At 52.7% G+C, this 23,182-nt stretch overlaps 1 protein-coding gene across 1 annotated transcript in view; it reads right to left on the bottom strand.

Annotated features, from left to right (window-relative positions):
• The window catches only part of LOC133354061 (balbiani ring protein 3-like), a 52,607-nt gene that overhangs the window by 1,798 nt on the left and 27,627 nt on the right, over positions 1–23,182 (bottom strand). The window contains exons 12-24 of the mRNA XM_061570611.1: positions 21,139–21,185; positions 20,008–20,106; positions 17,791–18,024; positions 17,178–17,345; positions 14,303–14,449; positions 13,532–13,678; positions 13,187–13,369; positions 12,490–12,690; positions 9,932–10,132; positions 7,357–7,557; positions 4,782–4,982; positions 3,877–4,044; positions 3,047–3,193 (exon numbers count right to left, since the gene is read on the bottom strand). Coding sequence (XP_061426595.1) covers positions 3,047–3,193; positions 3,877–4,044; positions 4,782–4,982; positions 7,357–7,557; positions 9,932–10,132; positions 12,490–12,690; positions 13,187–13,369; positions 13,532–13,678; positions 14,303–14,449; positions 17,178–17,345; positions 17,791–18,024; positions 20,008–20,106; positions 21,139–21,185 — 2,144 coding nt within the window. The remainder of the gene's footprint in view (positions 1–3,046; positions 3,194–3,876; positions 4,045–4,781; positions 4,983–7,356; positions 7,558–9,931; positions 10,133–12,489; positions 12,691–13,186; positions 13,370–13,531; positions 13,679–14,302; positions 14,450–17,177; positions 17,346–17,790; positions 18,025–20,007; positions 20,107–21,138; positions 21,186–23,182) is intronic.

Raw genomic sequence — 23,182 nt, 5'->3', positions numbered from 1 at the left:
CGATGAGGATCTTCAGGGTCCGGGGATCTTCAGGGTCCTAGTCTTCAGCGAGCTCCTCGGCCTTCGGCTTGACGCCGACTGCCGGAGCCGCTCTGGGGGGTCCGGCTTTTTCGGGGCTCCCAGGGTCACTCTGCCCCTGGCCACGCCCACTCTCTGGAACCTTCTGGAGGGACCGAGATTGTTGCGCAATCCCCCAGCCGCTACTGGGGGCCTGGGGTGTCCCCCTCCGGTTTGTAACCGCCCCCCAGATTGCCTGAGCCACGAGTCCGACTTGGTACAGACCGGACCCGCTATTGCCCCCTGTTGGGCCCTGACTGGAGCTACATATTTCCCAGTAGTGGTGGCGGCGTATTACGCCTGACAATTACCCACCACACATGTGGCGTACTATTTTGATTGCTAGGTATGAGACACAACATTTCCCTAAGTTAAGGTCCCTATCCCTACCTTATTCCATTGTTTTTTATGGAAGAAATTGCCCCACTTTGCATCGCATAGGCAATGTTTATCCTCTTACGGGCTCTATCCCCCCCCCCCCCCCCCCATGAACAAATGTAGTGATACACACCACTTTGTCTTCAGTAAGTCTTTACTTCTTCCCTTCACTCCAAGCGTCTCCAGCTCTTGCGTCCCCCCCCCCCACTTATTTATCTCTTAAGCCCCTTTCTCGAAGGTTCCTTGACCCACTTTCCCTCCAGCCAATCACCTTCCACTTTCTCTAACGTATCCCAACCGACCTCCCTGTCAATCATCCTCTGTTTTCTGCTCTTGCCATTTGTGTCTCTCTTCCAATCCCTTTAATTACCCTGCCTCGAACCAATCCCCTTTCAGGCCCGTTAAGGACCAATCAGAGGGCTTGTTACTTCCTGATTATCCATGCCACGTGGTGTCCACCACGTCTGGTGAGTACCGTTCGTAGTGATACAACCTCCACACATGCATTCATTTGGGGAAAAAGTCCCCGTTGTATATCGTTTTGGGTTAAGTAGAAACTTTCCAGTCCCTAACCCCCGACGTATTTCGGGGACCCCCTGGAGCACTTCTGCCTTCAACTTAACGGCACCTCCGTCGTGACTCTGGGATTTGGTCTCCACACCAGTGCTCGGCTCTCTCCAGTGGCTAGACCAGGCGACGGTAGCTGGCAGATGGACTTCTGCCATTCCTGCCCCCTCCCTGCCAGCTGCAAGCGTCTGAAGACTGGTGGCCATACAAAGGCAGACGAGACGTTCTCAACATCCAAATGGAATGTTTGGCATCTCTGCACTGCAGATCTCCGTGCGGGGGACTTGGACATCGTCTGCAGCGGACCCCAGAGTCGGTGGATTCCAGTCACTGATGCCACCGCGCCTCACTGGGGTCATGCAATGTGTGGGCTAAGCCCAGTGCAGTGGCTACTGGCCATATTCCTCACACGCACAGGTCAGTACACCTCTGCAATTTACTTCGGGTGTCCATCGCAAATGATGATGACTGCGGAGAACATCTTGCATTTTCCTGCCTGCTGGTGAGATGAGAGCCCAGCCCTTGAGCGGAAGCATCGGCCGCACTGTGGGCAAGAGTTTCTCGTCTGCTGAATGGGATTTGTGTTGTGGTGTTGTGGTGTTGATGCTGAAAGGCTTTTTCCATGTTTTACTCAACCCTCTTCTCGAGTGCCTGATTGACATTTCCTCCCATGTGTACACATTGATATTGGATGTTTTGAGGTGTCTTTGTCGCAGTTTTTGGCCACCAGGAACACGCTTTTACCCTCTTTGACTTCACCGTAAAGTAAGATTCTAGGAAGCCGATATTCTGCCATTTGAGTTACGTTCCCTGCTCATCTCAACTGAGAGGAGGCAGCGATTTTGCCTCTACAACACTGGGAATTCTAGCTCTCGCCAGCAGCGAGGTGCTTGGAATCGCAACTTGATCCTCACGATTTGTCTCAAATGTCTCCGCTGCACGCTCATTCGTTTCTTCAGGCGTCGTCTGTCTAGGGTCAGTGTCTATACAGAGTCAATTAGTGCCGTAATTACCACTGCTCCGTAGAAATGTACTTTGGCCTTAGATGCAGCTTCAAGGCGCAATGTCGGCGTTTACAGAGTTGACGCTTGACACGGTGCTTCCCAGGTAAGTGAACGAGTTCACACATTTGAGAGTTGCACCATTGACAAAATGATGTGGGTGATTGTTGATGAGTTTTTTTGTTGGTTGTGACTACATCTCAGTCTTGTGTTGATTTGTAGTCCAAATCTGGTTCGCTGCAGCACTGAAACGCTTTCCTGAATGTCATTCCAGCTGTGAGAAACTTAGGCCGTGTCTTTGGCAAAAATAAGTTCTTGGACAAACTGTTCTTTCACTTTGGTGTTAGCATGTAGCCTAGCCAGATTATACAGCTCGCCATCGCTCTGGGTTCGTATATTTACACTCGGGGTTGTGAGCACTGCTGAAAGGAAGAGACTAAAGAGGGTGGGGGCCAGCACATATCCCCGTTTCACTCCATGGCAAATGTGAAAACGGTTCGTCACATTTCCTGCGACCGATACCCAACCACTCAAGTTGTCATTTAACTGTCTGATGATGTTTACAAAGTGCTCTGGACATCCACAGGCTCTTATAACTTTCCAGAGTGTGTTTCTGTGCACCGTGTTGAATGTCTTTGAGAAATCGACAAAAACCACAAACAGATCTTGGTGCTGCTCAGTCGTTTTTTCGTCGTTCTGTCAGCGTGACACTCACGTGCCATGTGTTAATCTTCCTGCACGAATATCACACTGATCCTCAGGGAGCACTCACTCCGCTGTCACTTGCAGCCTACTTAGGCAAGGATCTCCCTGCTGTGGACAGAAGGGAGATAGCACGATGGCTGCACCTGTTCTATTACTCGCTCGACTGCAGTACACAATGAGTGCTGCTGAGACACGTTGCTGCTGCGGAGAGATCTAAAAATTACGGTGACGATGACGATAATGGTGGTGATGGTGGTGATGGTGGTGGTGGTGATGGTGGTGATGGTGGTGAGGATGCCGTGACCTCCACTAGGCTATAACGACGCAGGACGGTGTACCGGGCTGGCTGCAGGCCGTCACGCAGCCCGTGTTGCAGCACTTCTGCTCCCCGGGGCACTGCCAGTCCGCGCTGCACAGCGGTGGGCGGTACGCGCAGCGGATGAGCCTCGTGTCCACAAACGGACACTCTCCGGGCTTGGGCTTCACTGAAAAGAAGAATGGCACGGGCGACAGACGACGCTCCCCGTGTAGCCTTTAATAGACTGTTGGGGCAATTGCTGTTAGTGAGTAGCACCTATGAAAGCTGGAAGGGCACACAAGGGGGTGGGTGGTACCAACACCTAGGGGATGCTCAGGACCAATTCAGGTAATCATCGCTGGTGTTGGCTATGAGCGGGAATCGAAGTCGGGTATCCGGGTTCGCAGCGCAGTTTGCTCTCCCGCTATGCTACCACTCCCCAGGGCCACATCACCAGCTGCACCGACGCAGCGTGGCTCTCGAAGAATAAAAACACAAATCCATAACCTTCATCCTGGGGGTGCGACGACCCTTGGATTCCTCAGGTGACAACAGTCCCTAAGCTCGCGATGCGTCCGTCTAACCATGCGCGTACGGACAGGTGCCTGTCGATGTGCGCACCTTTTCCGTGATTCGCGGAGCGGCTGTACGCCGCTTGGTGATGCGCCCTCATCAGCGATGCCCAGTGGAACAGCAGTGACACTTTGGAGACGTGTCCCTGTGTCCCTCTCTGACCCCATGCCCCTCTGTGTCCCCTGCTTCCCTTTGTGTCTCCCTGTCTCCCCATGCCCCGTGTCCCTCTGTCTCCCCATGCCCCGTGTCCCTCTGCGTCTCCCGGTTTCCCCCCACGTCCCTCCGCGTCCCTCCCACCTGGCTTCACGTCTTCACAGCGATTCCCACACGGGTGCGGGCAGCACTTCTGGGCGCCGGGGCATTCGCCGTCACCGCGGCAGAGGTCGTTCTTCCATATGCAGAATTGGATGTGGAAGGGGTCCGGATCTCGACAGCACCCGGGCCTCACCTCTGGCTTCACTCTGCCTACACACAGGCAAGGGGGGTGGGGGGGGGGCACAAGGGTCATGGGGGCGGGGGGTGAGAACCGATCCTTCAGGCCAATAGAAGCCGACTAGGCCCGCCTGATCCTCCTTCCATGTACAGTTGATCATCAATTATCTGGCGCGATTGTACAGTTTCTAACATTATTCAGGGGTTCTGGTTCGATCCGGCAAAACCGCTCCAAGGGCTGTAACCAGTTCAGTGATCAGAACCATGTGTCAAATATTACATACCATTATACACTACATAAAACTTAAATAATGAAAATACTGCACGTATAATACATTCTTCATGACTAATAACTCCAGTAATAAAAACTGAAAATATACAGTGCGATCCGGTGAACATTTGATGTAATTCGGCATTCTTCGGCAATTGATGAGCACCCAAATACGGTAACTTTTTACAGTAGGATAATTCAGATGTTTATTTATTCCAATTTCATCGTAAACAAATTTTAAACACAAAAACAATATATATACATATACACCTAAAAACATCCTATACAGGAATCTGGTGAAAAAGTTACTTTAAAATAATTAAGTAAACACCCGACGTTTTTGAAAATCCGGCACCCCCTTCCCCTCGAAGCCGCCGGATATTCGACGACCTCCTCTGTGTGTCCCACCCCTCCACCGGCCCATCCCCACCGACGAGGGGACAGCTCGACAGCCCCAGGGGGCCGTTACAAACTCTCCCGTTGCTCACGCTCGCCTCACCCGGCTCCACTGGGATCGGCTTGAGAACCGGCAACTTCACATCGCTCAGCCAGAGGACCTGCGGCTGCACGCAGCCGTGGCCACAGCCGTTGCTGCAGCACTTCTGCTCGCCGGGGCAGCTCTCGTCGTCCGTGCACGCCTCGTCGCACGTCCCCACGGTGTCAGGAGGCGGCGTAGGGCAGGAGCCGGGCTTCACGGCCACTGTCAGAGAAATCGAATTGGAAGCATGGACATCGTCACCCTGGTCAGGTCACCGTCACTCTGGGCAGCGGTCACCCCGGGGTCAAGGGGGCGGGGGGTGAGAACCGATCCTTCAGGCCAATAGAAGCCGACTAGTCCCGCCTGCTCCTCCTTCCATGTACAGTTGATCATCAATTATCCGGCGCGATTGTATAGCTTCTACCATTATTCAGGGGTTCTGGTTCGATCCGGCAAAACCGGCAAAACCGCTCCAAGGGCTGTAACCAGTTCAGTGATCGGAACCACGTGTGTCAAATATTACATACCATTATACACTACATAAAACTTAAATAATGAAAATACTGCACGTATAATACATTTTTCATGACTAATAACTCCAGTAATAAAAACTGAAATTATACAGTGCGATCCGGCATTCTTCGGCAATTGATGAGCACGCAAATACAGTAACTTTTTATAGTAGGATAATTCGGATGTTTATTTATTCCAATTTCATAGTAAACAAATAAAAAACACAAAAATACATATACAGTGAGGGAAAAAAGTATTTGATCCCCTGCTGATTTTGTACGTTTGCCCACTGACAAAGAAATGATCAGTCTATAATTTTAATGGTAGGTTTATTTGAACAGTGAGAGACAGAATAACAACAACAAAATCCAGAAAAAAGCATGTCAAAAAAGGTTATAAATTGATTGCATTTTAATGAGGGAAATAAGTATTTGACCCCCTCTCAATCAGAAAGATTTCTGGCTCCCAGGTGTCTTTTATACAGGTACCAAGCTGAGATTAGGAGCACTTCCTTTAAGAGTGTGCTCCTAATCTCAGCTTGTTAACTGTATAAAAGACACCTGTTTACAAAAGCAATCAATCAGATTTCAAACTCTCCACCATGGCCAAGACCAAAGAGCTCTCCACGGATGTGTCAGGAACAAGATTGTAGACCTACACAAGGCTGGAATGGGCTACAAGACCATCTTCAAGCAGCTTGGTGAGAAGGTGACAACAGTTGGTGCGATTATTTGCAAATGGAAGAAACACAAAAGAACTGTCAATCTCCCTCGGCCTGGGGCTCCATGCAAGATCTCACCTCGTGGAGTTGCAATGATCATGAGAACGGTGAGGAATCAGCCCAGAACTACACGGGAGGATCTTGTCAATGATCTCAAGGCAGCTGGGACCATAGTCACCAAGAAAACAGTTGGTAACACACTATGCTGTGAAGGACTGAAATGCTGCAGTGCCCGCAAGGTCCCCCCTGCTCAAGAAAGGACGTATACATGCCCGTCTGAAGTTTGCCAATGAGCATCTGAATGATTCAGAGGACAACTGGGTGAAAGTGTTGTGGTCAGATGAGACCAAAATGGAGCTTTTTGGCATCAACTCAACTCGCCGTGTTTGGATGAGGAGGAATGCTGCCTATGACCCCAAGAACACCATCCCCACCGTCAAACATGGAGGTGGAAACATTATGCTTTGGGGGTGTTTTTCTGCTAAGAGGACAGGACAACTTCACCGCATCAAAGGGACGATGGACGGTGCCATGTACCGTCAAATCTTGGGTGAGAACCTCCTTCCCTCAGCCAGGGCATTGAAAATGGGTCGTGGATGGGTATTCCAGCATGACAATGACCCAAAACACACGGCCAAGGCAACAAAGGAGTGGCACAAGAAGAAGCACATTAAGGTCCTGGAGTGGCCTAGCCAGTCTCCAGACCTTAATCCCATAGAAAATCTGTGGAGGGAGCTGAAGGTTCGAGTTGCCAAACGTCAGCCTCGAAACCTTAATGACTTGGAGAAGATCTGCAAAGAGGAGTGGGACAAAATCCCTCCTGAGATGTGTGCAAACCTGGTGGCCAACTACGAGAAACGTCTGACCTCTGTGATTGTCAACAAGTGTTTTGCCACCAAGTACTAAGTCATGTTTTGCAGAGGGGTCAAATACTTATTTCCATCATTAAAATGCAAATCAATTTATAACATTTTTGACATGCGTTTTTCTGGATATATTTGTTGTTATTCTGTCTCTCACTGTTCAAATAAACCTACCATTAAAATTATAGACTGATCATTTCTTTGTCAGTGGGCAAACGTACAAAATCAGCAGGGGATCAAATACGTTTTTCCCTCACTGTACATATATACCTAAAAACATGCTATACAGGAATCTGGAGAAAAAGTTACTTTAAAATAATTAAGTAAACACCTGACGTTTTTGAAAATCCGGCACCCCCTTCCCCTCGAAGCCGCCGGATATTCGACGACCTCCTCTGTGTGTCCCACCCCTCCACCGGCCCATCCCCACCGACGAGGGGACAGCTCGACAGCCCCAGGGGGCCGTTACAAACTCTCCCGTTGCTCACGCTCGCCTCACCCGGCTCCACTGGGATCGGCTTGAGAACCGGCAACTTCACATCGCTCAGCCAGAGGACCTGCGGCTGCACGCAGCTGTGGCCACAGCCGTTGCTGCAGCACTTCTGCTCGCCGGGGCAGCTCTCGTCGTCCGTGCACGCCTCGTCGCACGTCCCCACGGTGTCAGGAGGCGGCGTAGGGCAGGAGCCGGGCTTCACGGCCACTGTCAGAGAAATCGAATTGGAAGCATGGACATCGTCACCCTGGTCAGGTCACCGTCACTCTGGGCAGCGGTCACCCCGGGGTCAAGGGGGCGGGGGGTGAGAACCGATCCTTCAGGCCAATAGAAGCCGACTAGTCCCGCCTGCTCCTCCTTCCATGTACAGTTGATCATCAATTATCCGGCGCGATTGTATAGCTTCTACCATTATTCAGGGGTTCTGGTTCGATCCGGCAAAACCGGCAAAACCGCTCCAAGGGCTGTAACCAGTTCAGTGATCGGAACCACGTGTGTCAAATATTACATACCATTATACACTACATAAAACTTAAATAATGAAAATACTGCACGTATAATACATTTTTCATGACTAATAACTCCAGTAATAAAAACTTAAAATATACAGTGCGATCCGGCATTCTTCGGCAATTGATGAGCACGCAAATACAGTAACTTTTTATAGTAGGATAATTCGGATGTTTATTTATTCCAATTTCATAGTAAACAAATAAAAAACACAAAAATACATATACAGTGAGGGAAAAAAGTATTTGATCCCCTGCTGATTTTGTACGTTTGCCCACTGACAAAGAAATGATCAGTCTATAATTTTAATGGTAGGTTTATTTGAACAGTGAGAGACAGAATAACAACAACAAAATCCAGAAAAAAGCATGTCAAAAAAGGTTATAAATTGATTGCATTTTAATGAGGGAAATAAGTATTTGACCCCCTCTCAATCAGAAAGATTTCTGGCTCCCAGGTGTCTTTTATACAGGTACCAAGCTGAGATTAGGAGCACTTCCTTTAAGAGTGTGCTCCTAATCTCAGCTTGTTAACTGTATAAAAGACACCTGTTTACAAAAGCAATCAATCAGATTTCAAACTCTCCACCATGGCCAAGACCAAAGAGCTCTCCACGGATGTGTCAGGAACAAGATTGTAGACCTACACAAGGCTGGAATGGGCTACAAGACCATCTTCAAGCAGCTTGGTGAGAAGGTGACAACAGTTGGTGCGATTATTTGCAAATGGAAGAAACACAAAAGAACTGTCAATCTCCCTCGGCCTGGGGCTCCATGCAAGATCTCACCTCGTGGAGTTGCAATGATCATGAGAACGGTGAGGAATCAGCCCAGAACTACACGGGAGGATCTTGTCAATGATCTCAAGGCAGCTGGGACCATAGTCACCAAGAAAACAGTTGGTAACACACTATGCTGTGAAGGACTGAAATGCTGCAGTGCCCGCAAGGTCCCCCCTGCTCAAGAAAGGACGTATACATGCCCGTCTGAAGTTTGCCAATGAGCATCTGAATGATTCAGAGGACAACTGGGTGAAAGTGTTGTGGTCAGATGAGACCAAAATGGAGCTTTTTGGCATCAACTCAACTCGCCGTGTTTGGATGAGGAGGAATGCTGCCTATGACCCCAAGAACACCATCCCCACCGTCAAACATGGAGGTGGAAACATTATGCTTTGGGGGTGTTTTTCTGCTAAGAGGACAGGACAACTTCACCGCATCAAAGGGACGATGGACGGTGCCATGTACCGTCAAATCTTGGGTGAGAACCTCCTTCCCTCAGCCAGGGCATTGAAAATGGGTCGTGGATGGGTATTCCAGCATGACAATGACCCAAAACACACGGCCAAGGCAACAAAGGAGTGGCACAAGAAGAAGCACATTAAGGTCCTGGAGTGGCCTAGCCAGTCTCCAGACCTTAATCCCATAGAAAATCTGTGGAGGGAGCTGAAGGTTCGAGTTGCCAAACGTCAGCCTCGAAACCTTAATGACTTGGAGAAGATCTGCAAAGAGGAGTGGGACAAAATCCCTCCTGAGATGTGTGCAAACCTGGTGGCCAACTACGAGAAACGTCTGACCTCTGTGATTGTCAACAAGTGTTTTGCCACCAAGTACTAAGTCATGTTTTGCAGAGGGGTCAAATACTTATTTCCATCATTAAAATGCAAATCAATTTATAACATTTTTGACATGCGTTTTTCTGGATATATTTGTTGTTATTCTGTCTCTCACTGTTCAAATAAACCTACCATTAAAATTATAGACTGATCATTTCTTTGTCAGTGGGCAAACGTACAAAATCAGCAGGGGATCAAATACGTTTTTCCCTCACTGTACATATATACCTAAAAACATGCTATACAGGAATCTGGAGAAAAAGTTACTTTAAAATAATTAAGTAAACACCTGACGTTTTTGAAAATCCGGCACCCCCTTCCCCTCGAAGCCGCCGGATATTCGACGACCTCCTCTGTGTGTCCCACCCCTCCACCGGCCCATCCCCACCGACGAGGGGACAGCTCGACAGCCCCAGGGGGCCGTTACAAACTCTCCCGTTGCTCACGCTCGCCTCACCCGGCTCCACTGGGATCGGCTTGAGAACCGGCAACTTCACATCGCTCAGCCAGAGGACCTGCGGCTGCACGCAGCTGTGGCCACAGCCGTTGCTGCAGCACTTCTGCTCGCCGGGGCAGCTCTCGTCGTCCGTGCACGCCTCGTCGCACGTCCCCACGGTGTCAGGAGGCGGCGTAGGGCAGGAGCCGGGCTTCACGGCCACTGTCAGAGAAATCGAATTGGAAGCATGGACATCGTCACCCTGGTCAGGTCACCGTCACTCTGGGCAGCGGTCACCCCGGGGTCAAGGGGGCGGGGGGTGAGAACCGATCCTTCAGGCCAATAGAAGCCGACTAGTCCCGCCTGCTCCTCCTTCCATGTACAGTTGATCATCAATTATCCGGCGCGATTGTATAGCTTTTACCATTATTCAGGGGTTCTGGTTCGATCCGGCAAAACCGCTCCAAGGGCTGTAACCAGTTCAGTGATCGGAACCATGTGTGTCAAATATTATATACCATTATACACTACATAAAACTTAAATAATGAAAATACTGCACGTATAATACATTTTTCATGACTAATAACTCCAGTAATAAAAACTTAAAATATACAGTGCGATCCGGCATTCTTCGGCAATTGATGAGCACGCAAATACAGTAACTTTTTATAGTAGGATAATTCGGATGTTTATTTATTCCAATTTCATAGTAAACACAAAAAAACACAAAAATTCATGTACAGTGAGGGAAAAAAGTATTTGATCCCCTGCTGATTTTGTACGTTTGCCCACTGACAAAGAAATGATCAGTCTATAATTTTAATGGTAGGTTTATTTGAACAGTGAGACAGAATAACAACAACAAAATCCAGAAAAACGCATGTCAAAAAAGGTTATAAATTGATTGCATTTTAATGAGGGAAATAAGCATTTGACCCCCTCTCAATCAGAAAGATTTCTGGCTCCCAGGTGTCTTTTATACAGGTAACAAGCTGAGATTAGGAGCACGCTCTTAAAAGGAGTGCTCCTAATCTCAGCTTGTTACCTGTATAAAAGACACCTGTTTACAAAAGCAATCAATCAATCAGATTCCAGACTTTCCACCATGGCCAAGACTAAAGAGCTCTCCAAGGATGTCAGGGACAAGATTGTAGACCTACACAAGGCTGGAATGGGCTACAAGACCATCGCCAAGCAGCTTGGTGAGAAGATGACAACAGTTGGTGCGATTATTTTCAAATGGAAGAAACACAAAAGAACTGTAAATCTCCCTCGGCCTGGGGCTCCATGCAAGATCTCACCTCGTGGAGTTGCAATGATCATGAGAACGGGGAGGAATCAGCCCAGAACTACACGGGAGGAATCTTGTCAATGATCTCAAGGCAGCTGGGACCATAGTCACCAAGAAAACAGTTGGTAACACACTATGCCGTGAAGGACTGAAATGCTGCAGTGCCCGCAAGGTCCCCCCTGCTCAAGAAAGCACATATACATGATCGTCTGAAGTTTGCCAATGAGCATCTGAATGATTCAGAGGACAACTGGGTGAAAGTATTGTGATCAGATGAGACCAAAATGGAGCTTTTTGGCATCAACTCAACTCGCCGTGTTTGGAGAAGGAATGCTGCCTATGACCCCAAGAACACCATCCCCACCGTCAAACATGGAGGTGGAAACATTGTGCTTTGGGGGTGTTTTTCTGCTAAGGGGACAGGACAATTTCACCGCATCAAAGGGACGATGGACGGAGCCATGTACCGTCACATCTTGGGTGAGAACCTTCCCTCAGACAGGGCATTGAAAATGGGTCGTGGATGGGTATTCCAGCATGACAATGACCCAAAACACACGGCCAAGGCAACAAAGGAGTGGCACAAGAAGAAGCACATTAAGGTCCTGGAGTGGCCTAGCCAGTCTCCAGACCTTAATCCCATAGAAAATCTGTGGAGGGAGCTGAAGGTTCGAGTTGCCAAACGTCAGCCTCGAAACCTTAATGACTTGGAGAAGATCTGCAAAGAGGAGTGGGACAAAATCTCTCCTGAGAAGTGTGAAAACCTGGTGGCCAACTACGAGAAACGTCTGACCTCTGTGATTGTCAACAAGTGTTTTGCCACCAAGTACTAAGTCATGTTTTGCAGAGGGGTCAAATACTTATTTCCATCATTAAAATGCAAATAAATTTATAACATTTTTGACATGCGTTTTTCTGGATATATTTGTTGTTATTCTGTCCCACTGTTCAAATAAACCTACCATTAAAATTATAGACTGATCATTTCTTTGTCAGTGGACAAACGTACAAAATCAGCAGGGGATCAAATACTTTTTTCCCTGACTGTACATATACACCTAAAAACATGCTATACAGGAATCTGGAGAAAAAGTTACTTTAAAATAATGAAGTAAACACCTGACGTTTTTGAAAATCCGGCACCCCCTTCCCCTCGAAGCCGCCGGATATTCGACGACCTCCTCTGTGTGTCCCACCCCTCCACCGGCCCATCCCCACCGACGAGGGGACAGCTCGACAGCCCCAGGGGGCCGTTACAAACTCTCCCGTTGCTCACGCTCGCCTCACCCGGCTCCACTGGGATCGGCTTGAGAACCGGCAACTTCACATCGCTCAGCCAGAGGACCTGCGGCTGCACGCAGCTGTGGCCACAGCCGTTGCTGCAGCACTTCTGCTCGCCGGGGCAGCTCTCGTCGTCCGTGCACGCCTCGTCGCACGACCCCACGGTGTCAGGAGGCGGCGTAGGGCAGGAGCCGGGCTTCACGGCCACTGTCAGAGAAATCGAATTGGAAGCATGGACATCGTCACCCTGGTCACGGCACCGTCACCCTGGTCAGGGCACCGTCGCACAAAGGGGTCAAGGGGGCGGGGGATGAGAACCGATCCTTCAGATCAATAGAAGTTGACTATGCCCACCTGCTCCTCCTTACCATATATGTTCCACCATATACAAATGTACAAGTATCCTTGAAAGAAATCCCATCAGTTCCACGGCCTTCCTTCTAGGGAGGGAGTGCAATTATTTCTGCTGCCCGTCTGGAGCGCTCCCCAGGATGGGAACCTGCTCCCCGTCCATCCCCACCGCCGCACCCTCCTCCACCCGCCCATCTCCACCGCTCCGCCCAGCCACCCCCACCGCTGCCACCTCTGCCTGCCAATCCCAACACTCTCCCCCCCCGCTGATGAGGGGACTGCTGGACAACCCCAGGGTGCCGTTACAAACTCTACCGACCGAGGCCCATCCCGTTGCTCACGCTCGCCTTACCCAGCTCTGCGTCGTTCAGAATGAGATCCTCTGGCTCCACGCAGCCGTGGCCACAGCTGTTGCTGCAGCACTTCTGCTCCCCGGGGCACTGCCAGTCCTCGCTGCACTCGTTGAGGTCGCGGTGGAAAGCACAGCGGGTGAGCGCCGTCTCCACAAATGGACACTTGCCGGGTTTGGGCCTCCCTGAGAAACAATTGCACGGGATAGGGCCACCTCAGCAGCGTCACCCACGCAGCAGCTGCTCTCAAATAACAAGGCGACTGGTGAGCATGCTCGGCGTGATGAGGCGGTGAGCGACTGGTGAGCGTGCCTGGCACAGCACTCTCTCTACACACTCACCAATACCCGAGGCCGGTCTCAAGCACTGCCGGCCACAGCCGTTGCTGCAGCATTTCTGGTCGTCGAGGCAGCTGTCGTCGTTGAGGCAGCGAATGTTGCACGTCGGCTTGAAGCCAACGGGAATCGCTGGGCAGGAGCCGGGCTTCACGATCGCTGCGGGGGAAATGAAATCGGGCCACGTGCATCATCAACCCGTTACGTTCGACAACCACAAGCCGAAATTTGGTTTACGGAGCATCTTAATGCACCCGCAACTCACTCGGCGCAGCCCCCGTGTCCCCATACCCTGTGTGTGCGTGCAATGTTTCTGTGCAACCCATGTGCCCATGCCCATAATTCAATAGCCACTTCCACAGCCTCAGGGAGACCATCTCTAGCCCCGCCCTCCTTCCCTGAGGCTGCACCCATCTCAGGCCTACACAAGGCCTCGTCTCAGCAGCTCTCTCTCTCACCTGAAGACGGTCGCTTGTGTTACGATCTAAACGTCGTGATCTATTAATTTTCTATCTACGTGACTTTACCGAAAGAACAAAAGAGTATGGATTTCTGCAGTCACGAAAGCTTAAAATCAAGATTAAACCGGAAGTGTTACATCTGACGCCGTGACGTCAAAACGTGGGGGCCCAGGGCGGTCGCCCCGATTCGCCGTGTATCCCGGGGACGGCTCTGCCCATGTCCCCCGTATCCCCATGCTATGTGCATCCCTGTCCCCCTGTCTCATTGTCCGTCCCTATGTGCTGTGTCCCCATGTCCCTGAAACGATGGAGGATGGCGTACCGGGCGTGGTGCAGGCCATCGTGCAGCCCGTGTTGCAGCACTTCTGCTCTCCGGGGCACTGGCAGTCCTCGCTGCAATCGCCGGGCTGGAAAGCGCAGCGGATGAGCCTCGTGTTCACAAACAGACACTCGCCGGCCTTGGGCTTCCCTGAGAAACAATCGCACAGTGACCAAGATCCCCCGTGTATTCTTAGCACCTACGAAGGTCGGATTGGCACACCAGGGGGTGGTTGTCCACCACATCAGGCCGCCTTTGTCTCCCTAGCAGCGATGATTACACACCGCACCAGGTCATCATTTGAGACTTAGTCGACCTCAGGGAATCCCGGACCGGTTAAGATAATTGTCACTGGTGTGAGCGGAATCGAACTCGGGTTTCTGGCACAACGCGCTAACTGCGACGTTACCGCTCCCCAGGGCCACTTTAGCAACTGCACCCACGAAGCATGGCTCTCAAATGACAGTGAGATTTACGTCGCTTCTGTCGGGGTCCATTGGGACTTCTCTCCAAACCCCTCGTAAAGCCGTCCATCCCACCCGAGCTCTTAGTGCTCAGCCATTCTGCGACACAGTCAACCGAATCGAAGAACGCTTTAATATTTAGCACAACAACTCGTGTCTCGCCCTGGAAGTCACCCAACCGCACAGTAGAGTCTTGACTCAGGTAACAGATCTGGCCTCGTACACGATCGGCTCGCAGCCTCAGACCCCCGTGCTCCGATGTAGGAGCAGCTTGCCGCCTTAGACCCCTGAACTAGACTCGGGAAAAGCGTGCAGCCTCAGACTCCCAGCCTCCATACTCGGCGGTACTGGAGCCGTCGAACGCCTGCAAGATGTCAGGTTGCAGAAATGTGGAGGCCTGGGAGGGTCATCGACATCGAACGCTCCCCCTTTGAAAGCACACACCGGAGTTGGGGCATGGCCACCAACCAGACACCGCGATGGCCGGGAGTGGCCGAATTATGACTCTGCCAGTAACATTGAAACCTGTTCACACCTTTTATGTATCGACCCATCTGCCTGTAACACTCGGCTCCAGGATTATCTTTCTTTGCCTGAAGGACTCTGAAATCACCTGTGAATAATATCTCTCCTGGGCTATTTCGCTGCCTAAAAAACTAAAATACAATCACGCACACGAACCCGTACTGTACCTTTAAAAATTAACCTACTCAGAAATCACTTAACCAAGGCACACACCTGTTGAGAATTGGAAAACACTTGACCAGTTCACCAAGTTACCTGAAATATCACGAATGTAAACTAACTTTCTGCCCTCCACTCTCCGATAACATTTGAAAAGTCATTTTATGGCCATGGCCTTGATCCATGGCTCACGTCTGCACACCTGTGTAGTGTAATAGTGCCGGCTGGTGCCCAGTAGCGGCAACTGCGGTGGACAAACAGTACACACGCCGGTGAGCATATACATGGGTGTGTCGGCAGGGCGGAGGAACTGGGGCAAGGGTCATGGAAGACCCCATCTGGAAGCCCTTGGAACCTGCTGGAGGGTTCGAGAACGGAGGCGCGGCCAGGGCGGAGCCAGGCCATGCAGGGAGCATAAAAAGAGCTGAGAGCGGGAGCTCAGGGCTGCCGGTTCTCGGACTGGACTCGTCTCGTCGTCTCTGTCGTCTTGCCGCCTTCGTCGCTGCCGTCTTCGCTAGATTTTGCACGGCCGGAGAGTTGTTGGCCGTCTCGGTCAGCGCCGTCAGTGTTACACGGTCAGGGTTGTGTTTAGGCTAGGCTAGGCGACCACGGAGAGTGTACGGGCGAACCTGTGAAGTGTGAAGGTGTTGAATAAAGAAGGTGCCTCCTGGAAACTCTTGTCTCCAAATTGCTGACACTACATCTGTGTAGAGGAGTGCCGCGAGGAGCGAGCGAGGGGCGAGTGTGGGAAGGGGGACGGAAAAGGAGCCCGAAGAAGGGGGATAAAAACGGGGGACCGGAAGGGAGAAGGGGAGAGAGTTGGGAGACGATGTCCCGAGGGGAGCGGGAAGAAGGGGGCTGTAGCAGAGACGTGCGGGGTAGCTTGGGGAGAGAGGGGGGGGTAGCGAGAGAGTGATCCTTGAAGCCGGGGGACCGAGTCCTGCTCTACACCTGCATTATATATCATAAAGATATATAATACAGATATATCATAAAGATGCTTTAAACCTGCTCCTGTGTGCGCGTTTCTCCGGCTCCACACCCCCCCCCCCCATCATCCCTACACTCCCAACCATCAACTTATTCGCACCTCCGGGCTCAACAGACTTGTGCAGACCCAGATTCATCCTCTCTCTTAGCACTGCAGAATATGAACGGGTGCCCCGCGTCGCCCTCGAGGTTCCCAGCAGCACACGATGGGGTTGGGTTGGAGGCGCCCGTCTCACTCTTCCACTGCTTTATATTAAAATCACGGCGCCCGAGCACCCCTCCTGGCTCCTCCCTTCCTGTCTGTTTCTCCCCAGGCTCCTCCCTCCACCTGTCACTCAAGGCCCAGTCACCTCCCCCCCATTCATGACAAGGAGCAGGCGACGGTAACCTTCACCCTGGGGGTGGTGGCGACGCTTCCGATTCCTCAGTTGACATCAGTCCGCACGATCTCCATGGATCCGTCCAACCGTGCACATACGAACACGCGCCTGTCGATGTGAACACGCGCCTGTCGATGTGAACACGTGCCTGTCGATCTGCGCACCTTGTCCGAGATGCGCGGTGTGGTTGTACGCCGCTTGATGACGCGACGCCCGGTGGAACAGCAGTGACAAATTGGCCACGTGTCTTGTGTCCCCGTGTCCCTCTTTGTCCCCCTCTCTCCCCACATCCCATGTCCCCCGTGTCCCTCTGTGTCTCCCTGTCCCCCCATGCCCCGTGTCCCAATGCGTCCCTCCCACCTGACTTCACGTCTTCACAGCGATTCCCACACGGGTGCGGGCAGCACTTCCGGACGCCGGGGCATTCGCCGTCGCTGTGGCAGAGGTCGTTCTTACAATCGCAGTTTTTGGTGAGGAAGGGGCCCGGGTTCCGACAGCACCCGGGCCTCACCTCTGGATCCACTCTGCCTACACACAGGCAAGTGGGGGGGCGGGGGGGGCACAGGGGTCACGGGGGGGTAGAGAGGTCACAGGGGGGAGCACAGGGGTCAGGGGGGGGTAGAGAGGTCACGGGGGAGGGTACAGAAGTCACGGGGGGGGGCACAGGGGTCACGGGGGGTAGAGAGGTCACGGGGGGGAGCACAGGGGTCACGGGGGGGCACAGAGGTCACGGGGGGGGTACAGAGGTCACGGGGGGGGGCACAGGGGTCACGGGGGGGGTAGAGAGGTCACAGGGGGGAGCACAAGGGGGTGAGTACCAATTCTTCAGAGCAATAGCAGCCGACTACGCCCGCCCGCTCCACCTTGCAATATGTCGCAACCCTCCTCCACCCGCCCATCCCAACCGCTCCCCCCTACACCGACGAGGGTGACTTCTGTTCGTCCGCAGAGTGCCGTGAGAAACTCGACCGACCTCGGAGCGTCCCGTTGCTCAGGCTCGCCTCTCCCAGCTCCACTTGGATCGGCTTGAGAACCGGCAACTTCACGCCGCTCGGCCCGAGGACCTGCGGCTGCACGCAGCCGTGGCCACAGCCGTTGCTGCAGCACTTCTGCTCGCCGGGGCAGCTCTCGTCGTCCGTGCACGCCTCGTCGCACGTCCCCACGGCGCCAGGGGGCGGCGTAGGGCAGGAGCCGGGCTTCACGGCCACTGGTCGGGGAAATCGAAATAGAAACAGGGCACCGTCACCCTGGTCAGGGCACTGTCACCCTGGTCAGGGCACACGAGCAGGCACGCGACTAGCAGGCAGAGACGCAGCGAGGGTCGCCCCAGCCGGACAGAAGGCGCTGAGCACCGCAGCGTTGTGCGGTGCGAGGGCTGAGCCCCAGGCGGAGCCGGGGCTGCCTTGGCGGAGTGACGCTCGGCCGACAAATGCAAAGATCCCCGCGTCGCCTTTCGCACAACGGAGCGCCTCGTCACGCACCGCTGTACCCGCCGTCACTCTTTCCGCAGAAACATCTCCGACGGTCACTCGGCCCCTCCCCAAGATCTATACTGGACATCGAATATTCACATCAGGCTGGAGAACGTCTCTCTTCCTTGCAGCGACAGTGGTGACCGGGCGAACTCAACACGGAGTCTGCAGCTCACATTCTTCCCGAGGAGTCGATTCGTGCGGCCAAGACGCCGGCAGCGCTGATGGACATCGCTCGCTGATGGACATCGCTCGCTGATGGACATCGCTCGTGGGCCGTTTGGAATCGAAGGTCTCATGTGCTCGTGGGCAGGGCCAGGTTAAGTGTAGGGGGCCCGGGGCACTCATTCTTTGGGGAGGACGCCTTAGTTGTGCAATCCGTTCCTTGCCTTGACTACTTCACCACCACCCATGCCCGATAATAGCAAACACCTCCACTGTTATTTACCTCGGTCAATTCAGCTCCGGATCTGTAAATCTGATACACGCATTGTGAAGCCAAATCAACGTTAGAGAGAAAATATTCGGTCGTAACACGATAATAAAAGGCGCCATTCGCCGCTAAGTAGCAGTGATGTCAGCACAGCGCTTGTACCAAGCTAGGTACACGTTGAGGCCACGTGAAGTGTGGAAGGCTCGCTGACAGGTCACGGAAAATACCCAGGTGCTATGGGTTGACTGCCTGAGATGACTGGCAGATGCACCACCTGCACCCCCTGATCTGCCACCTCTCTGCGTTTTAGTTGCCTGACTCTCCGCTCGCTATTGTGAGCGTCGCCCCTTTACCCTCTGCTGTGGTTGGAGGATGACTGCCTCCAACTTCCCAGTAGCGTCCTTCACGAGCCTCCTCCACAGAGGAGCGGCATTTTTTCATCAGCTGCGTAATTCTGTGTGGAAGCTACCTGGCATGTCGCTCCACGCGAAGCTTCGGGTTTTCTCTGCCATAGTTATGCCTTCCCTTCTCCATGCTTGAGAAACGTGGATCCCTCCAATCGATCACCTGCACCGGTTAGAAATATTCCGGCTGACCTGCCTACGATCCATCCTGGTTTTAACCAGGCTGGATTGTGTGAGGAGCTCGCAGATCCTTGAAAGATCTGAACAGTCCCATCACGAGCTTCTCCGGCAGGCAAAGCTGCGTTGGCTGGGCGATGTACCCCGCATGCCCAACCAATGCACAATCAGCTTCTTTTGGGCTGGAGAGAGAGGGCTACATGGGCGAGGCACGGGCTGAAGAAGCGATGGTACGGAGGATGTGGAGCTGAGTGGACTTGCTTAAGACCAGCACCATGTCGTAGTGACACACACACACAGACATTGTGGCTTCAGTCACCAGATTAGGCTGCCTCTAAAGTGGACCTAAGTGCTGCAGTTTCGCTGTTCACCGAAATGACCGGGAGGGTTGCATTGCTTCGACCCTCAGAAATGTGATGCCTGGGGGCTGCAGCCCCGAGCGCTCCTCAGTTTGTTCCTCCGATGCATCTTTCTCAATTTCATTCCTAGGTAATGTCTGTCGTGAGAGCCCTCGGATTCCACCCGCGCGTGGGAGGCGCTGCACGAAGGTGACGGGCGAGTGTTGTCAATGCGATGCATCCAGCTCTGTTCTATCGCGACACCCTCTCTCTCTCTCTCCCCAACGTCAACACATCCGATTATCACGGCTGGCTACGTACCGAGCGAAGTTAGACTTCCAACAGAACAGCAGCAGTGGCACTCACCTGCCGACGGTGACTGCAGCAGCAGCTGCAGCATCGCGATCATCATCATCGGCAGAGCAAGTCGGGACGAAGCAGAGACCCGAGCCATCATCGTCGTCGTCGTGGTGGCGTCTGAGGCTGCTGCTGCTGGTTCCTGCAGATTTATAAAGCTGCTCCATCCCCTCCTCCATCCTCCCCCCGCCCACCTCTCCCCCCCCTCCTCCTCCACCATCCCCCCCCTCTCCCACCTCTCCCCCCCCTCCTCCACCTCCAACCTCCTCTCGCTCGTCCCCCCTCCCAGCACCCCGGCCACTCACCCGCTCACCCCAAGAGTGGAGCACGAGACAAAGATCCCCCGTATAGCCTCAACAGACTTTTGGAGCAAGTGATGTTAGCGAGTGGCAGCGGTAAAGGCAGGAATGGTACACTCGGGGGCGGGTGTGCCAGCACTACGCTCGGCCGCCTTTGTCTCCCTCGTGGTGTTGGGGGCCGTCCATAAATGACGTCACGCGATTTTGGACGATTTTTTACCCCCTCCCCCTTTGTCACACGGCCTCACAAAGAGTCAGACCCCCTCTCAAATATGACGTCACAAAGCTCTGCCCCCCCCCCCAAAAAACATGCTTCAAATCGCTTTAACTATTGTCATTGTAGTGCGTATTTAATGTGGCGCTGCACTCTGATGTTGTAGTAGAAAACATTTATTAAAACTACTATTAAATTAAGTAGAACGCGTTTATATTTATTTAAAGTTACGCATTTTGATGTGACGTCACATTTCTCACCCCCCCCCCCCTCGTCACATCGTCACAAGGTGCATGACGTCATGTATGGACGGCCCCTTGTTTCACAATCGGATTTTTTTTTATCCTGGAGGAATCCGATGAGCTATGAAGCTCTTTTTCACAGATGTCTCGTCGGGGCATGGGGTAAGAACATTTCAACAAACAATCCAACACCACGGCAGAAGTGCAAGAGAGTTAAACAAAATCACCCAAACAAATCAACTCAAACATCCCCATTCAATGATGGATGTGCTGAATGGGGTTGATGAGTGATCGCGTATGCTGAGAATCTGTCAGAGGGGACCAGTGACGGTGGTGGCTGCGAGGGGGGGGGGCTGGGGTCGCGGGGGGAGCTCGGGAACGAGACCAGCGAGCTTCAGGAGCGAGTCGGAGGAACTCGTGGGCGGAGGTCGCCTGTTGACGAATGGGGACCAAGGCGAGAGGGAACGTGCGGGATAGAGTGGGGGAGCAACGGAAAGCCAGTAGTCCCTCGGTTAATAGTTTACAGAACGCACTAGGTCTTTAGTTGTTTTAGGCTGAGTGGACCTAGGGGAGGTTCAGGACGGGTTTAGATAATCGTCACTGGTGTTGGTGGCCGTTCTGTATGACCACAGTCCCACACTGATGGGGAGGTTCTGCGACCTCCCGTGGCTCGGCTGAGCTGAGCTCCTCGCCGCGAAGAGCGACGGGCGGCGCTCCACGCGTGAGTCGGGAGTCGTGCGGCGACGGGGAGGGGGGCGGGAGTTGGATGGCATCCCCCCCACCATCATGCACGCCGCGATGCCGTCACCGCGGCTTCGTTGTTTTACATTGCGGAGTGAGTTCACGACGACTTCATAACCATAACGAGAGACGCAACAACCGTGTCACCACATATCGAGACACAACAACAATATAACTCGGTAATTGCCGTGCGTGCGGTACAGGTGCAGCTCTGCAACTGCTCGCCTCACCCCACTGCTGGCAGAAGAGACCTCCACTACGGTTGGTTACGTACGGTGCGAACTGAGTAAATTAAGCTCTAGCGATCTCCAGTGTATTTGGCCTACTCTTCCTCCCACCGCTGCCCAAACATTTTAGAAGAGGAAAAGGGGGGTACCCACACTTTACCCCACCGCATGTCACCTGCCAATTGCTTGTGAGATGGGAACGGCAGCGTCATGCTGGCGGTAGTCAGTTCAAACGCATCTCCACTCAACAGCTTCTCACACTCAGCACAATTACTACACAATGGCACGCTCTACCAATCAAAGCCCATCACACTGAAGCACGGCAATTAATAATACCGTATGTCTGTTAGCGGCTTGGCGCGCGTGTGTGTGTACAATAATGTCATCCATGTGTAGGGGTTATTACGGGAGAAACGGCGGACGAGAAACACAGGGGTGTCTGCACTCGCACACACGGGTGGCCACACCGACGTCCGCATCCGTTATCCCCCACGACCCCGCCCCTCTAAGGGGATCTCTATAAAAGGCGGGGAGCCAGAGAGCTCGAGGCCAGTTCGACACGAAGCTGACCAGTGAAGATCGAAGAGTCGGAGATTAGGCCCTGGGACTCCCCTGTCTCGCTGCCCTTTTCAGGGCCGAGCTGGGTAAGCCAGTGGCGCGGCCCAAGAGCTCCCGGACCTCTGCCCTTGTGAGGGCAGGGCCGGCTTAGCTGGTGCCGGGATCTGTGCTTACCAGGGCCAAATCAGACAGCCTCCCGTAGCCCATTAAGAGGAGGACTTGGGAACAGGACAGAGGGCTTAGTACTAGGGTGGGTTTCCCCATAGTACGGGTGAAGGGGCCGTTACCCCTTCAACTATTGTGTCTGTCCCTGAGTTAATAAAAAGAGTGTGCCTCAACTCCGACCTCGTCTCCTCGAACTCACTACACATGTGTAGTTATCAAAGAATGCGTGCACGCGCGACATTCAAGACCTTATTAGTTAACACGTCCTTGTCTTCTTCGCAGGCCCAGAACAATGACTCCAAATACAAAATCCCCGTATTCGACCACTAATTGCGGCAGTGAAATAATGACTATCCTTGCGACAGGACCACGGCTTCAGCGAACCACGAACCGGAACAGTGGGAACAGCACCCAACGCTGAGCGCCGATGAAGCGCCACGCACGTGGGTTGCATCCGCACTCCTCACCTGGTTCACTCCTCACCTGGCTCACTCCTCACCTGGTCAAGACGTGTCGCCTCCTCTCTTAAAGCCCGTCCCATCCTCCTGATTGGACGGAATTCCATGGGCCCCGATTGGCCTATCATTTATGCACCCGTGATGACATCTCAGTCATATTCACGCGAGAACCCGATTTTTGTTTTGTTTCATGTGCATTGCTAATCGTGTAAAGCGTTCCTGCCGGGCGAGTCTTGAACTCGTCTTCATCACGTGCTCCGCTCGCAGTGCGAGTTTCAGG

The sequence above is a fragment of the Lethenteron reissneri genome, chromosome 46, assembly GCF_015708825.2.
Source record: "Lethenteron reissneri isolate LAM-NWPU_2019-01 chromosome 46, ASM1570882v1, whole genome shotgun sequence".
Taxonomy (NCBI): domain Eukaryota; kingdom Metazoa; phylum Chordata; class Hyperoartia; order Petromyzontiformes; family Petromyzontidae; genus Lethenteron; species Lethenteron reissneri.
The sequence above is the reverse complement of the archived record's forward strand: the minus strand, read 5'-3'. Positions and strand labels throughout refer to the sequence as shown.